General features: G+C 36.6%; 1 protein-coding gene across 2 annotated transcripts in view; it reads right to left on the bottom strand.

The window, feature by feature from the left end:
• Window positions 1-17,054, bottom strand: part of B3GLCT (beta 3-glucosyltransferase) — a 125,601-nt gene that overhangs the window by 31,422 nt on the left and 77,125 nt on the right. For both annotated transcript variants that reach the window (XM_055360351.2, XM_031001436.3), the window contains exons 11-12: window positions 9,244-9,357; window positions 7,205-7,304 (exon numbers count right to left, since the gene is read on the bottom strand). In XM_055360351.2, coding sequence (XP_055216326.2) covers window positions 7,205-7,304; window positions 9,244-9,357 — 214 coding nt within the window. The remainder of the gene's footprint in view (window positions 1-7,204; window positions 7,305-9,243; window positions 9,358-17,054) is intronic.

Below are 17,054 nucleotides of genomic sequence, written 5' to 3'. Positions count from 1 at the left end.
CCACCACAAGGCCTTCCTTACAAGAGCTCCTGAAGGAAGCACTAAATATGGAAAGGAAAAAGCGGTACCAGCCACTGCAAAAACATATCAAATTGTAAAGACCTTTGACACTATGAAGAAACCGCATCAACTAACTGGCAAAATAACCAGCTAGCATCATAATGACAGAATCAAATTCACACATAACAATATTAATCTTAAATGTAAATGGGCTAAATGCTCCATTTAAAAGACACAGACTGACAAATTGGATAAAAGAGTCAAGACTCATTGGAGTGCTGTATTCAGTAGACTCATCTCATGTGCAAAGACACCCATAGGCTGAAAATAAAGGAATGGAGGAAGATTTACCAAGAAAATGGAAAGCAAAAAAAAAAAAAAAAAAGAGCAAGGGTTGCAATCCTACTATCTGATAAAACAGATCTTTAAGCCAACAAAGATCAAAAAAGACAAAGAAGGGCATTACATAATGGTAAAGGGATCGATGCAAAAAGAAGAGCTAACTATCCTAAATATATATGCACCCAATACAGGAGCACCCAGATTCATAAAGCAAGTTCTTAAAGACCTACAAAGAGACTTAGACTCCCACACAATAATAGTGGGAGGCTTTAACACCCCACTGTCAATATTAGACAGATCAACGAGACAGAAAATTAACAAGGATATTCAGGACTTGAACTCAGCTCTGGACCAAGCAGACCTAATAGACATCTACAGAACTCTCCACCCCAAATCAACAGAATATACATTCTTCACAGCACCACATCACACTTATTCTAAAACTGACCACATAATTGGAAGTAAAACACTCCTCAGCAAATGCAAAAGAACGGAAATCATAATAGTCTCTCAGACTACAGTGAAATCAAATTAGAACTTAGGATTAAGAAACTCATTCAAAACCGCAAAACTACATGGAAACTGAACAATGTGCTCCTGAATGACTATGGGTAAGTAAGGAAATTTAGGCAGAAATAAGTTCTTTGAAACCAATGAGAACAAACACACAATGTACCAGAACCTCTGGGACACAGCTAAAGCAGTGTTTAGAGGGAAATTTATAGCACTAAATGCCCACAGGAGAGGGTGAGAAAGATCTAAAATTAACATCCTAACATCACAATTAAAAGAACTAGAGAAGAAAGAGCAGACAAAGTCAAAAGCTAGCAGAAGACAAGAAATAACTAAGATCAGAGCAGAACTGAAGGAGACAGAGACACAAAAAAACTCTAAAAAATCAGTGAATCCAGGAGCTGGTTTTTTGAAAAGATTAACAAAATTGACTGCTAGCTAGACTAATAAAGAAAAAAAGAGAGAAGAATAAAATAGCAACTATAAAAAATGATAACGGGGATATAACCACTGATCCCACAGAAATACAAACTACCATCAGATAATACTATAAACACCTCTACGCAAATAAACTAGAAAATCTAGAAGAAATGGATAAATTCCTGGACACATACACCCTCCCAAGACTAAACCAGGAAGAGGTAAAATCCCTGAATAGACCAATAAGTTCTGAAATTGAGGCAATAATTAATAGCCTACCAACCAACCAAAGCCCAGAACCAGACAGATTCACAGCCGAATTCCACCAGAGATACAAAAAGGAGCTGGTACCACTCCTTCTGAAACTATTCCAAACAATAAAAACAGGGATTCCTCCCTAATTCATTTTATGAGGCCAGCATCATTCTGATACTAAAACCTGGCAGAGACACAAGAAAAAAAATTTCAGGCCAATATCCCTGATGAACATTGATGTGAAAATCCTCAGTAAAATACTGGCAAACCAAATCCAGCACCACATCAAAAACCTTATCCACCATGATCAAGTCAGCTTCATACCTGGGATGTTGGACGGGTTCAACACATGCAAAACAATAAATGTAATCCATCACATAAACAGAACCAATGACAAAAACCACATGATTATCTCAATAGATGCAAAAAGGCCTTCGATAAAATTCAACACCCCTTCATGCTAAAAACACTCAATAAACTAGGTATTGATGAAATGTATCTCAAAATAATAAGAGCTATTTATGACAAATCCACAGCCAGTATCATACTGAATGGGCAAAAGCTGGAAGCATTCCCTTTGAAAACTGGCACAAGACAAGGATGCCCTCTCTCACCACTCCTATTCAACACAGTATTGGAAGTTCTGTCCAGGGCAATAAGGAAGAGAAAGAAATAATGGATATTCAAATAGGAAGAGAGGAAGTCAAATTGTCTCTGTTTGCAGATGACATGATCATATATTTAGAAAATCCCATCATCTCAGCCCAAAATCTCCTTAAGCTGATAAGCAACTTCAGCAAAGTCTCAGGATACAAAATCAATGTGCGAAAATCATAAGCATTCCTATACACCAATAATAGAGAAGCAAATCATGAGTGAACTGCCATTCACAATTGCTACAACGAGAATAAAATACCTAGGAATCCAACTTACAAGGGATCTGAAGGACCTCTTCAAGGAGAACTACAAACCACTGCTCAGGAAATGAGAGGACACAAACAAATGAAAAAACATTCCATGCTCATGGATAGGAAGAATCAGTATTGTGAAAATGGCCATACTGCCCAAAGTAATTTACAGATTCAATGCAATCCCCATCAAGCTACCATTGACTTTCTTCACAGAATTAGAAAAAACTATTTTAAATTTCATATGGAACAAAAAAAGAGCCCATATAGCCAAGACAATCCAAAGCAAAAAGAACAAAGGTGGAGGCATCAGGCTACCTGACTTCAAACTATACTACAAGGCCACAGTAACCAAAACAGCATGGTACTGGTACCAAAACAGATATACAGACCAATGGAATAGAACAGAGGCCTCAGAAATAATGCCACACATCTACAACCATCAGATCTTTGACAAACCTGACAAAAACAAGCAATGGGGAAAGGATTCTCTATTTAATAAGTGGTGTTGAGAAAACTGGCTAGCCATATGCAGAAAACCTTTCTTACACCTTATACAAAAATTAAAATGGATTAAAGAGTTACATGTAAGACCTAAAACCATAAAGAGTCTAGAAGAACACCTAGGCAATACCATTCAGGACATAGGCATGGGCAAAGACTTCGTGACTAAAACATCAAAGGCAATGGCAACAAAAGCCAAAATTGACAAACAGGATCTAATTAAACTAAAGAGCTACTGCACAGCAAAAGAAACTATCATCAGAGTGAACAGGCAACCTACAGAATGGGAGAAAATTTTTGCAATCTATCCATCTGACAAAGAGCTAATATCCAGAATCTACAAAGAACTTAAACAAATTTACAAGAAAAATACAAACAACCCCATCAAAGAGTGGACGAAGGATATGAACAGACGCTTCTCAAAAGAAGACATTTATGTGGCCAACAAACATATGAAAAAAAGCTCATCACTGGTCATTACAGAAATGCAAATCAAAACCACAATGAGATACCATCTCACGCCAGTTAGAATGGCAATCATTAAAAGTCAGGAAACAACAGATGCTGGAGAGGATGTGGAAAAATAGGAACACTTTTACACTGCTGGTGGGAGTGTAAATTAGTTCAACCATTGTGGAAGACAGTGTGGCGATTCCTCAAGGATCTAGAACTAGAAATACCATTTGACCCAGCAATCCCATTATTGGGTATATATCCAAAGGATTATAAGTCATTCCACTATAAAGACACATGCACACATGTTTATTGCAGCACTATTCACAATAGCAAAGACTTGGAACCAACCCAAATGCCCATCGATGACAGACTGGATAAAGAAAATGTGGCACATATACACCATAGAATACTACACAGCCATAAAAAAGGATGAGTTCATGTTCTGCAGGGACATGGATGAATCTGGAAACCATCATTCTCAGCAAACTAATACAGGAACAGAAAACCAAACACCACATGTTCTCAATCATAAGTGGGAGTTGAACAATGAGAACACCTGGACACAGTGAGGGGAACATCACACACCAGGGCCTGTTGGAAGGTGGGGGGCTAGGGGAGGGGTAGCATTAGGAGAAATACCTAATGTAGATGACAGGTTGATGAGTGCAGCAAACCACCATGGCACGTGTATACCTATGTAACAAACCTGCACATTTTGCACATGTACCCTAGAACTTAAAGTATAATTAAAAAAAAAAATACTACCAATGTTATTGGAAAATGTCAGATAAAACAATAAAAAAAATCCATTCTGGCAATCTGTATCTTTTAAGTGAAGCATTTAATCCAGTTATATTCAAGGTTAATCTTGATATGTGAGGCTTTGTCCCTACCTAGTGGTGACAAATTTCCTCAGCATTTCCTTGTCTGGGAAAGATTATTTCCCCTTTATCTATAAGGCTTATTCTGGCAGGATGTAAAATTCTTGGCTCACAGCTTTTCTTTTTTCTTTTAGCACGATGGCTAAAGTGCCATCTCATTCTCTTTGGCCTATAAGGTTTCTGCTGAAAAGTCCACTATAAGTCCTTTATACGTGACTTGATGCTTTTGCTCTTGCTAATTTTAATGATTCTTTCTTTCACTTGAATTTAAACATTCTGAATATAATATGCCATGTGAAGTCCTAATATGCCATGTGAAGTCCTTTTTTCAATGTATTTACATGAAGATCACTGGATCTCCTGTATCTAAATATCTAAGTCTTTTGCTAGATTTGGGACATTTTCATCAATTATTTCCTTCAGTAGGATTTCTAAAGTTTTTGATCTCTCTTCCCCCTCAAAAATATTGATAGTTTATAAGTTTGGTCATTTTGTGTAGTCCTAGACATCTTGAGGGCTGTTTTCATTCTTTTTCATTTTTTCCTTATTTTTGTGTGGCTGAATTATTTTGAAAGATCTGTCGTCAAGTTTTGAAATTCCTCCTTCTGCTTGGTCTAGTCTATTACCAAAGCTTTCAAATGTATTTTGTATTTCCTTCAATGAATTTTCAGTTCCAGAATCTGTTTGGTTTTTTAAATTAAAGATATCTATCTCCTTGGTATATCTCTCATTCAATCTTGAATTCATTTTCTTATTTTTGTACTGGTTTTCAGATTTCTCTTGTACCTCAATGAGGTTCTTTAAAATCAATATTTTGAATTCTTTATCTGTTATTTCAGGAATTCTTACTGATTGGTATCTGTTCCCAGAAAATTGTTGTGGGCCTTTACTGGTATCATATTTTCTTGCTTTTTCATGTTTCCTGTTTCCTTCCATTGATATCTGTATATCTGGTATTGTTGTTCCAATTTTTAAAAATTGCTTTTGTAGGGGAGAATATTTTTCCTGAAGATGTATATATGTTGTTGGTTAAGTAAGACACCTTGGCTTTTATTTTTGGTGCTGTTGTAGTGTGGTCTTTGTGTGACTTTTTCAGCAGTACACAAGGTCCGTGGTATGTGTAATTTCCTCAGTGGCTTAGGGTATGGTTATTAGCCGAAGCTGTGAAATTTTGCTGGGGACTTGGATGCCAACTGAGTCAGTCTTTGGGCCCCAGTGGTGGCAGGAGAAGGGTGAATATGCCTGTTTTTAGGCCCTAGAGCAGCTTATGCTGGCTGTGGTGTTAGAAAGTTCTGAATGGCTGATTCTTGGGCCTGCAGGTGAACTGCTTGCTTAGAAGCTAGTAATGAGAGCAGTGGGCTAGGTGTGTGGACAAGTTGTCAGCCCCCTGAGCAGCTGGTATGATGTGAATGATGGAAGCAGTGGTGGTAGAGCAACCCACTGAGACCCAAGAGGTCCATGTTGGTGTTGCGGGTAGCTACAATGGGTTGAGCATGCTAGTCCTCAATTCCACAGCTGCCTAGAGTGGGGCAGTGGGTACTGTCCTAAGTGTCCATTATGGCATTCCTGGAGGTGGCTGTTCTCTGCTTTTGTGCTTATTGTGTGCCTGGGGTTCATTAAGACTCTTGGATCTATGGGTTTACGGTTTTCATTAAATTTGAAAATATTTCTTTAAATAATTATGTGCCCCTTCTCTTTGGAGATTTCAATTGCATATATTCAAGGCCACCTGAAATTGTCCCACAGCTCAGTGATGGTGTTAATTTTCTAAAATTGTTTTTTATCTTTGTGTTTCAGTTTGGATAGTTATTATTGCAATGTCTTCAAGTTCACTGATACTTTCTTCTTAAATGAATTTGCTATTAAACCCATCCAGTGGGTTTTTCACCTCAATCAAGAATGTAGTTTTCATCTCTAGAGGTATGATTTAAACTTATTTAAGACTAAGAGACATTCCATGTCTTTTTGAACATATGGAATAGAGATATAATAACTATTTAATAGTAACAGCTTAATAACTTCTAATTCTAACCTTGTATAAATTCTGAAACCATTTCAATAAGCTAATTTTTTTTCACTTCTGTATTTTCCTGCTGCTTTATATGCCTGGCAACTTTTGATTGGATGGCAGACATTATGAATTTTACTTTATTAGATGTTGGTTATTTTTGTATTTCTGTAAGTCTTCTTGAGTTTTGTTCTCAGACACATGCTACTACTTGGAAACAGTTTCATTTTCTTGTATTTTCTTGCTTTTCAGATATGTTAGGCAGGACTAGAAAAGTGCTTAGTCTAGGGCTAACTATCCCCCCTATTGAGGCAAGACCCTTTTACACGCTGTTCTCAATACCTTGTGAACAGGGGTTTTCCAACCCAGGCATGTGTGAGTGTCAGGCACAATTCCCTCTAATCTGGTTGGGTCTTTCCCCAGCATCGGGTAGTTTCCTCACACATATGCACTGATCAATACTCTACTGAATACATAAAGGGGCTCTTTACCTACCTCCAGTGTTCCCTTTCTGTATAGCTCTCTCCTCTCTGGTACTCTGTCCTGCAAACTGTAACAGCCTTGGTCTCCTGAGACTCTCAGCTCCATCTTTTCCGCCCACAGAGTCTGTCAGGTTCCATCTGGTGCTCCCTCCCTAAGCAGTAACTTGGAATTCTCTTAAGGCAGTCAGCTCTGGCAGTCATAGAACTCACCTCATTTGCTTCATGTTTCTTTTGGATCATTTTCCTTTGCACCTAATATTCAGTGTGTTAAAAACCTTTGTTTTATATATTTTGTTCTTTAAGAGGATTGGTTCAGATAGAAGGGTAAACCCCGTCCCCGTTACTTCATCTTGGCCAGAAAAAGTACCCATCTAGTTTTTTGAATACGAATATATGTAGAATTTAAAGCCATTTAGGATGAGAATGACTCCTTACCTTATTAATGTATCATCATCCACAATGACTAACCATGCTGTTTTGTCCTGGCTACGATTCAGAAATCTTTCCAAAATGGCAAATGTCTTTCCACAATGACCTAGAAAAGGCAAGAAAAAAACTTAACAATGTATTATTTCTTATAAAATATATAGAATTTGTTCATTTCTTTTTAGTTTTGAAGTGTTGTAAGAGCTTACATGCCAAAATGCAGCTTAAAAGTTCAAAATTTTAAAAAATAGCCTTCTCTAATTTTCATAGACACATTGAACCAGTGGGAACTTTAGAGATAATGAAATTCAAGCCATTCATTTCACACACAAGGAAATGGAGACCTAGAGAGATGAGTGGAATTACACAGTCACACAGATAATCTGAGGCAGAGATAGAATTAGTAACTTCAGTCCAGGCAAGAAAGTTTTAAGACTCACAGCAATGAGCAATGGCATCCTTTCTTAGATACACTTATTCTGAAGGAGCTGTTAGAACCCCAGGCACCACTGCCACAGGGAAGCAGCAGTGCAAAGGCGGAAGCTTATACCTTCATTTACTTATTTTGTAAATATTTACTACCACTAAGTTTCTAACATGCCAGATACTGTGGCAGGTACTAAGCACTAAAGATATAGTGCTGAGTAAGACAGAGTAACAGTCCTTCAGATACCAATAGATAAATTACAATGCTTTAATGGTAAATGCTGGACAAAAATAAAACACTTGGGAAGAGTAGTCAAATTGATAAACAGGTATATGCCCCTCATTTTAATTATTTGGTGACACAGTGGAGCAAAAATATTAACTTATATTAATGACTATTAAACCACTCAATTTGACCTTTCTTTACTCTTGATCTCTGTGTATTTTTAACCATTACAATACGTGTTTCAAAGCCACCTCAAATCCCTTTTAGAACAAATATAAATATAGACAATAAGACCAGACTAGTAATGAAGACATCAAATAAGGTATAAGTAAATACATGATTATTAAACCCAATCTAAAATCGTTTCTCCAAATCCAACAGCAACAGACACACTCAGTAATACACTTAACCTTGTTAGAAGAATTGATAACTACAGAGATGGCATATCTGATTCTGCATTGTACTATATTAATGAAATAATTATGAGTGACACTAACATAAAATAAGATAAATTACTGTATAGAACATAATCAGTTTGCTACTTTTTTTTTTTTTACTCATAAAAGGGCATGGGGCACAAAAAAACTAAAGAAAAAAGGGTGGCAGGAACACTGGATAAAACTTAAGATGAATAAAGAATATCTGAAGATGAGGTGGCCAAATTTACACTTCCATTTTTTGACACAATTTTTTAAAATTTTTATAGATTTAAGAGGTACAAGTGCAGTTTTGTAACATCGACATATTGTACAGTGGTGAAGTCTGGGCTTTTGGTGAAGCCATCACCCAAAGAGTGTCTATCGTACGCAGTGGGTAATTTCTCATCCCTCGCCCCTCTTCTACTCTCCCCTTTTGGAGTCTCCAATGTCTACCATTCCACTCTGTATGTCCTAAAAAGTGTTTTTAATTAGAAAGCCTGCAATTCGAAGAGAAAAGCAGGTTTATTTCCAACAATTTACTAATTAAAATCTTAACATATAGAATACAGTTTATTCTACATATAACTAGTGTAGAATGTGATTAGGTGGTACTCACGGGTAATATAATATGTGAACTAGACTATAAGACTGACAAGGAGAGAAGCTTTATGTGGGAATATAATAAACACCCCATCATGGTCGCAAAGAATTATGAAGGTATGAAAAATCTATTGTTAAATTCTGCTGTAACTATCATGTGCTCAATTATAGGATATAAGCTACTAAAAACTTGCAACACTTCGTACTATAAAGCCCTTAGTTTGAAAGAACCAATCTGTATCTGAGAGAAGGGAAAAAACTAATATGAGGCAAACATTATAGCACTTATAAAATATTTCATTTTTATCCTAACCTAATTTACTGTATTTACAGAATGGCAATGTTTAATAAGGAGAGTAGTAAGAATTATGACTCACCTCTATCTGTATTAGGAATTCCCAAATCCACAGTAGGAATGGAATTTTCAGTATAGTCACTATAGTATTCAATGAGACTTGCCTGGCTCTCCCAAGTCTGCTTAACAATAGGTACTGAAAAAATTACAGAGGTGACAATCACTGGCACAGTTACACAAGGAAGCTTAAAAATTCAAAATGGCAGTATAATCATCTACAAAGGAAGAGAAACATTACTGGTTGTTCTTCAGGTGTTCCAAGAGTTGCTTGCTTCCAACCCTGAGAAATGCCAACGTTGTTGACTAAAACCCTCTTCTTGAAGCATTTTCAACATTCTCTAGAGTAAAGCATTTCTCATTCCTGGTGATGAATGCACTTACTTCCATATAATGATAAATTTTCTGGTTTGATTATGCTATTGTGTTTACATTAATGTTAACTAATTTTTCTTTTACCACGGAGCATGGTAAGAGAAAATCCATCCCTCTTACCATGGAGCATGAGAAGACCTCTGCAAACTATGCATGTCCCCACCCAAAGATTCTAACAGAACTACCCAACCCTACAAAGGGCATGACCATGCCAAATGAGAATCACTGCATATGATGACTGATATTACGATGTTGTACTTTTGAAAAATGTGGAAGTAATAACATTCAAAACTACTGCAGGCTTTAAAACTCTATCATTAGCAGCTAAATTGTTTTAACACAATAAACACAACAGAAAGCTGTCCTGGTTTTCTGTATTTTGGCTTTGGAGGCTCAAAGATAGCTCTGTCTGCATACCTGACATATAGACTTACCACTACTTGATATTAATTCACCTGACCAAGTAATTCTTTTCTTCTATACTTAAAAAACAAATTACTGCCTATGCATCTCTGAATTTTAAAAAGTGGTTTCTTGTTTTTTCAATAGAAAAAACATTTAGATTTTATATCCTGTCAAAACTCTGATGAACCAAATCTTCACTTAACTTTTGAGAAACTTTATCAGATCATGTATCTTTCCCCTGTTCCCAACTCTAATAGAAATATATACAAAAACTGATGTTCCAATGTAAAATTTAAGTGTTTAGCTAATAAGTAAGCAAATTCTGAGTCCAGCTCAGACAGCCCTTATATAGAAAATACAAAAGTGCATCATTTTATAATCTCTTTCACTGGCTTTTTTTTTTAAAAAAAACTGAGTTCTGCACATCTGCTAAAATTACCAAATTACCAGTTAAATATTTCATATATTAAAATATAATTTTTCTGCAACCATAAAAAAGCAGATAGTTCTAAAGGTTTCTACATGTCAAAATGGTCAAAGATGTACTAAATAATAGATAGGGCTACTGGCAGACAAAAAAAGGAAAAAAGAAATGTTAAAAAATTTCCCTCTGTTCTACTTCCAAATTTCAGCACAACAAAAATGTTAACCTTGGCACTGCTGTGGCAGTTTGCTTTGCATACAATAAGCAAGAGAACTTACCCCAGAAAGGGCTCCCTGCAGCTTGCAGCCACTAAAAGTTCACACTGTTGGGTAAAATATCCTCCATTGCATAATGCTGGAAGAAGCTGTGAGGAAAGGTCAAGAACTTTCCTCAGTCCCCAGCAAGGGTCCTGCAGGCTGTGCAAATTTTGCTTTCAATTTCCTCAGCCTTTAGGCTTTCAGTCCTTTTTCGCTCTAATAGGTTTATTAAAGAACACGGGTGTTTCTTCTCAATTAACTGAGTTAAATAAAATTAAAATCAAAATAAAGGGTGAGTTAGCACTTTTGCTTTCTCTTTTACTTTGAAACAGGTAAAATAGAAATTACACTAAAGGTAAGAATTAGTGTGTGTATGACTCATTTCCCAACACCTGGCACAGTGCCTACGACATAGTAGACACTCAATAAACAGTTGAATGAGGACTGAATTTTGTAGGCATTTCAATAAAAGGCCTAGGATTATTTGTGGAAGCTTGTTAAAGGAAGGTTTTATTCATAAAGGCAATTCAGCCTTTGATTAATCATTTTAAAACAAGCCAACCATTTAGATACTAAGATATTATGATTCTATAATACCTAAAGCATTCAAAAGTTTGTACATCTCTCCCCTTGTCAATACAACCTCCATGCATCTGTCATTTTTTTTTTTTTTTTTTTGAGACAGAGTCTCGCTCTCTCGCTCTGTTGCCCAGGCTGGAGTGCAGTGGTGTGATCTCAGCTCACTGCAAGCTCTGCCTCCTGGGTTCACACCATGCTCCTGCCTCAGCCTCCTGAGTAGCTGGGACTACAGGCACCCACCACCACGCCTGGCTAATTTTTTTGTATTTTTTAGTAGAGACAGGGTTTCACCGTGTTAGCCAGGATGGTCTTGATCTCCTGACCTCGTCATCCACCCGCCTCAGCCTCCCAAAGTGCTGGGATTACAGGCATGAGCCACCGCGCTCGGCTCTGTCTGTCATCTCTCTTAGCCATAAAGGATTTAAAGTCTTCCAAAAAAACAGCTTAAGGCTTTATTTTCAACCAGGGTTGATTCTAAATTAAACTTTTAGAATAATGGTCTATTTTATTAGCATCATTTAAATTCTAAAATGAATTCATTCTATTATTTACAAAATATTTTATATTGTATTGAGGCACTGTATTCCTAAAGATACTAAACTTTGAGAAAATAATAAGTTACCTGATACATTATCTCCTTTTCAATAAAGAAGCATACTTCCTATAATAATAGTGAATGCCTCTTTCAAGAAAGTTTGTCATGAGATAACTTAAACTTGGAGCAAAGTAAAAAAAATTTTACTATAAAAATGCCAGCTGCACAGATGGCATAAATCTTTCTTAGAGCTTTCTAGACTCTAAGCAGAAGATGTGTCTCACTATGAGGACAGAACATGCATTTTTACCCCCAGGGAGGTGACTTGTAAAACTGTCTCAGATTATAAATGAAAATGAACTTGACACTTGAACATTTTATTAAAACTACCACACCATCAAATGTGAATAGTTTTTATTTTAAGGAATCCACTATTTTCAGCTTGCAGATGGCCCTTTTGTCTCAGTGTGCAAGTCAGTGGTCACAAAATAAGACCCTGATTGCACTTCTCTTCTCAGGAGCAGATTAGGGACACACACATGAATGTGTCCTAATTCCTCATTTTAAAGACTGAGGAGTACCTAAGCCTGAAAAGTATCCCTCCTGGATGACCTAACACAACACTGTAGGGCAATCTGGAACATCAGCTATTCAACAGCCAGGGAAAGGCAACACCTGACTCCTCTCCTCTCTTCATTCATTGATCTAATCACCTCATTTGATTAGAGTCTGGCCTTCTATCTGGCTGTATTTTAATTCAAGCCTCACCTTTTAAGTAAGCAGACTATACCACAGTACATGTAAGCCTCTTTAGTCAAAGAGAACACCAGCCACCAAACACCCCTTTCAATCAGTTTGTTCAGATTTGCCTCTAGACAAGACCAAAGCAGTAAAGACAGCAAACAGGTTTTTGTTTTTGTTTTTTTTTAATCTGAAAGGAACATAGTGCTAATTTTTAAGAGCTTAGGAAGCTGTGGAAAGGAACTAAAGGCTGAGCAAACGGCAATTTAACCTCTTTAATTAGAGGGAGACTGCAGGAGAGCATCCCACAACCCACCATTTGATGAACAAAACCAGTGGCTGCCACGAGGTACATGAGACATGTACACAAACTGCATGGAAAAATGATGCAAAGAAAATTCTTAAGGTTTTCTGACAGCTCAGGTCACACAGTGGGAAACACAGAACCCAAGAGGAAGCAATCAAGTTGAATATTAAAACACCAGAGATCATTTCCTTGCTTAAATATAATTTTACACGCTATGCCCAATTCATCACCTTATGTAACAGTTCTCAAGTTTCTTTAAAATCCTACTAAATGCTTGCCTCTCAGAACATGCTGCTGTTTCAATGATGTCAATATGTATTACTTCCTTGAGCCAAAAGACAGAGTATATTTTTGCTTGTTGTGTTCTAAGAATGCTATGTTTCACTTAAGTCAGAATCCAGACAAAAGCAATTACATAAATGTGTTATTGTTAAGCCAAGAAAGTACAATATTTAAAATATTTCTTTTCATTGTGAAACTTGGTTTTATTATCAATTCTTCCATGAGAGTATAAAAAATAAATGCAATCTATATTTTCCCTTGCTGTGACTAGGGCCTTGAACAGAACATGTTCCATCTCTCCTTCTCATCCCAGAAGGTAACCAACATATAATGAAGCAGGAGTGGGGGCCATCACCACCCAGTGCCAGGGGACACTGTGCCCACAATTAACAGTACAGCCCACTCTCAACTTGGCAAACACAAGTACAGTTTCTCTAGATTTTTTTCCTTCATCATTTGGCCTTTGTTACTGAAGTATTTCTACCACAGAGTGTTGCGGGAAGTCAGGGACCCCAAACGGAGGGACCGGCTGAAGCCACGGCAGAAGAACATAAATTGTGAAGATTTCATGGACATTTATTAGTTCCCCAAATTAAAACTTTTATAATTTCTTACGCCTGTCTTTACTGCAATCTCTGAACATAAATTGTAAAGATTTCATGGACACTTATCACTTCCCCAGTCAATACTCTTGTGATTTCCTATGCCTGTCTTTACTTTAATCTCTTAATCCCGTCATCTTCATAAGCTGAGGATGAAATGTCACCTCAGGACCCTGTGATGATTGCGTTAACTGCACAAATTGTTTAAACAATATGAAATCTGGGCACCTTGAAAAAAGAACAGGATAACAGTGATATTCAGGGAACAAGGGAGATAACCTTAAAGTCTGTCTGCCTGTAGGCTGGGCAGAACAGAGCCATATTTCACTTCTCTCAAAAGCAAATAGGAGAAATATTGCTGAATTCTTTTTTTTAGCAAGGAACATCCCTGAGAAAGAGGATGCGTTCCCAAGGGATGGTCTCTGAAATGGCCGCTTTGGAAATGTCTGTCTTTTACGGTCGTTCATAAGGGATGAAGTAAGCCCCAGTCTCCTGTAGCGCTCCCAGGCTTATTAGTATGAGGAAATTCCTGCGTAATAAATTTTGGTCAGACCGGTTGTCTGCTCTCAAACCCTGTCTCCTGATAAGATATTTTCAATGACAATGTGTGCCCGAAACTTCATTAGCAATTTTAATTTCGCCCTGGTCCTGTGATCTCGCCCTGCCTCCATTTGCCTTGTGCTATTTTATTACCTTGTGAAGCAAGTGATCTCTGTGACCCACACCCTATTCGTACATTCCTTCCCCTTTTGAAAATCACTAATAAAAACTTGCTGGTTTTACGGCTCAGGGGGCATCACGGAACCTGCCAACATGTGATGTCTCCCCCGGACACCCAGCTTTAAAATTTCTCTCTTTTGTACTCCTTCCCTTTATTTCTCAGACTGGCCAACACTTAGGGAAAATAGAAAAGGACTCACGTTGAATATTGGGGGCTGGTTTCCCCCAATAATAGAGTGCACAGGGAAAGGAAAATGAAAAAAAAATCCAACACCCCAGACCATGTATTCTGCTTGACTATAGCAGTGATATGCTTAGATAGGAGTGGCAGTCTAAATTCTCAGCTCGATTTGTATTTTAGATCCTGTGTGGGTTTCAATTCCTTGCCATCCCCATTGCTACTAAAAATGGAAAGCCTACTTTCACAGCTTCTGGCCAAGTCAAAACTGACCTTGAGCATAGCAGGACATCAACATGAATATCAAAGACTATTTATCAAGTATTGAGTTTGTAATACATCCAAGGAGATTACAGTATAGCTGTGCTGTGGTAGAAAAAAATGTGGGACTTAGGAGCCAGAAAACCCAAGTCTTTGGCTCTGCTACTCAATAGGATACAAGAAACTGAGCCAGTTGTGTATCATTCCATACTCAGCTTTTTCCACAACAAGTGAATAACAATAATTATCACATCACGAGGAAGTGTCAACATGAAACTAGGTAATAGAACATATGTGAAAAACACACCAGAAAATGTAAGAAATATTAGCAGTTAGAAGCAGTTAGTGTGATGTTATCCTTGTAACTGGTATTACTGGATAACTCTTTGGGCCAACTGGTGGCTGGACTAGGCTTCTAAAATGAGGGGCAGAGCCCAGTGGTGGCTTGGCAGGCTACATGAAGTCATGCAAAATGGACTTCAAAGTCACTGAAATCCTGTTGCCTTAGACTATCTTTTCAAACAAACATATCCAAGTTGAAAAACGGCTTACCACAGAAATCCAAATATGAAAACTTCATGATACATTTTAGGTCTCATGCTTTAATGATCCCAGATTCAAACTAACAGCAGTAAATCAATGCATCTGGCTTTGGAAGGTTTGTTTCTAATGCTCCTAATAGGTTTTTAAGATTTTGTAATTTTTAAAGACTTTTGACTCAAAATTCAAATAGAAAAGGATTTCATGAATATCTAAATGAGTATCTCAAACTTATGCAAAATAAGAAAGCAGTAAACTAGATTATTCAAAATTACTAAATCAAAATTAACAAACTTTTTTTTTTTTTAATTTCTGTAGAATATAAAAAATACAACAGGGAGTGTCCCTAATTTTACTGCTTCACTGTGACCTGAAAAATGTGTTTCAAAGAGAAAGTACCAGCAACACCATCCTTAACATTAATATTGTGAAAACAATCACTACTCCAAGTGTAGCTTCAAGATCAATTAAATCAATTCAAACAGTTCCTGCTTGCTGTAAAAGAAACAAAACAAAAAGCAGTATAGTTATTTCCCCAATACCTATTTAAAGAAGGTATTTGTCAAAATAATCCCACAAAACCCTTCCATATTATGAAAAAAGTAAAAGGATATTAAATTTAGGTTAAATTTACGATAAATAAAAATTTTATTTTAACTGCTATACTGATTCTTCACAGTATCTTAGGACTCATTGTATAACAAATGTATTCATATAGACTGATTTAATAGGATTTGGAATTTAGTGTGGCCATTTTAGGCAAATATGAAGGTTTATAGTTAATGTATTTTTAAGATATAATTGATTATAGCTGGATTTTAATTGATGTTGATGTCTTAGACAATACTATAATCTCAAATTATAATATTATTTTATTTGGAAAACATCTTCCCCTTTAAAATATAATTTGTATGTATCATATTATCACATAAAATATATAAATGAACTTCTTCAGTAGTTCCAATCCCATGAAAATGACAGTTGGTTTAGAAATCTCTCCTACATAAATATCACATCCTTGGTGAAATCGACAGTCTTTTCATGGGGAAAAAAATTAAAATATGCACTAAAATTAGAAAATGCAAAAGACTGCCTAATTTTCAATTTCAGAAAAGTGTTGCTTGAAATAAGGTGCAAAGAGAGAGAAATTATGTCTATTTATATTTAGGATGGGCTTTTTTTTTTTTACATTATCATCACAACTTAGCAGAATTCTGTAATGACATCAAAAACCTGAATAAAAACAACATTAATCTGCATGCCAGGATTTCCTTAAGAAGAGATTCACTGTTTGTACAGTGGCTTTTTCTTCTTCTCCAATATTATCTACTCATGAGCAAATACATCTCTTAACTAACAAGTTCCAAGGTAAGCATTTGAAATAAATTGAAAAAGAAAAAGTCTTTTTTCTTTGTTGGCATGCTGTTACCTTGAAATCCCGACATTCTTCATCCCGTTTAGAGACTGCGCACAGACCTAATACGTTGTTTGACAAAATGGATTGTTTTTCACACAGTCTCCAAGACTGCCACACTGAGCTTTTCCATTTCCAATTTAAAATACTGCCATAAACAGTATCGGCTATGACCACTCATGTTCCAATACAAAATTTTCTTTCCTAATTGATCTT

This window comes from Gorilla gorilla, chromosome 14, assembly GCF_029281585.2.
Source record: "Gorilla gorilla gorilla isolate KB3781 chromosome 14, NHGRI_mGorGor1-v2.1_pri, whole genome shotgun sequence".
In the NCBI taxonomy this organism is placed as follows: Eukaryota; Metazoa; Chordata; class Mammalia; order Primates; family Hominidae; genus Gorilla; species Gorilla gorilla.
Note: the sequence above shows the minus strand (reverse complement) of the source record. Positions and strands in the feature narration are given on the sequence as shown.